At 36.2% G+C, this 290-nt stretch overlaps 1 protein-coding gene across 1 annotated transcript in view; it reads left to right on the top strand.

Moving 5' to 3' along the window:
- Positions 1-290, top strand: part of LOC119590580 (ephrin type-B receptor 1-like) — a gene marked incomplete at its 5' end in the record, with an annotated part of 34,373 nt that overhangs the window by 20,844 nt on the left and 13,239 nt on the right. The window contains 1 exon segment of the mRNA XM_037939255.1: positions 88-158. Within this exon segment, the coding sequence (XP_037795183.1) occupies positions 88-158 (71 nt within the window).

The following is a 290-nucleotide window of genomic DNA, read 5'->3' as shown; positions in this document are numbered from 1 at the left end:
CTTTTTCACTGCTTTCTGGTTTCTCTAGCATGAGAATGGTGGTGGGTGGTTCCTTTAGACTAAACTTGATTTGTTTACGTGTTTCAGCAGAGGGACAGATGAATGTAATAAGAAGCAGCCATCAGATTGTGACACCCTTGAATATCGCAATGGTGAAGGTAAGAATAGTAATCTCTTTGACAACTGTTGTTTGTAAGGAATTTCAGAATGAACTTTGATGGTGTTTGTTTTTCTATTTATTTTGTTTTAGCACTCTTTGGTTGATTTTACTCCAGTTGACAAACTCATAT

Source organism: Penaeus monodon, chromosome 27 (genome assembly GCF_015228065.2).
Source record: "Penaeus monodon isolate SGIC_2016 chromosome 27, NSTDA_Pmon_1, whole genome shotgun sequence".
In the NCBI taxonomy this organism is placed as follows: Eukaryota; Metazoa; Arthropoda; class Malacostraca; order Decapoda; family Penaeidae; genus Penaeus; species Penaeus monodon.
The sequence above is the reverse complement of the archived record's forward strand: the minus strand, read 5'-3'. Positions and strand labels throughout refer to the sequence as shown.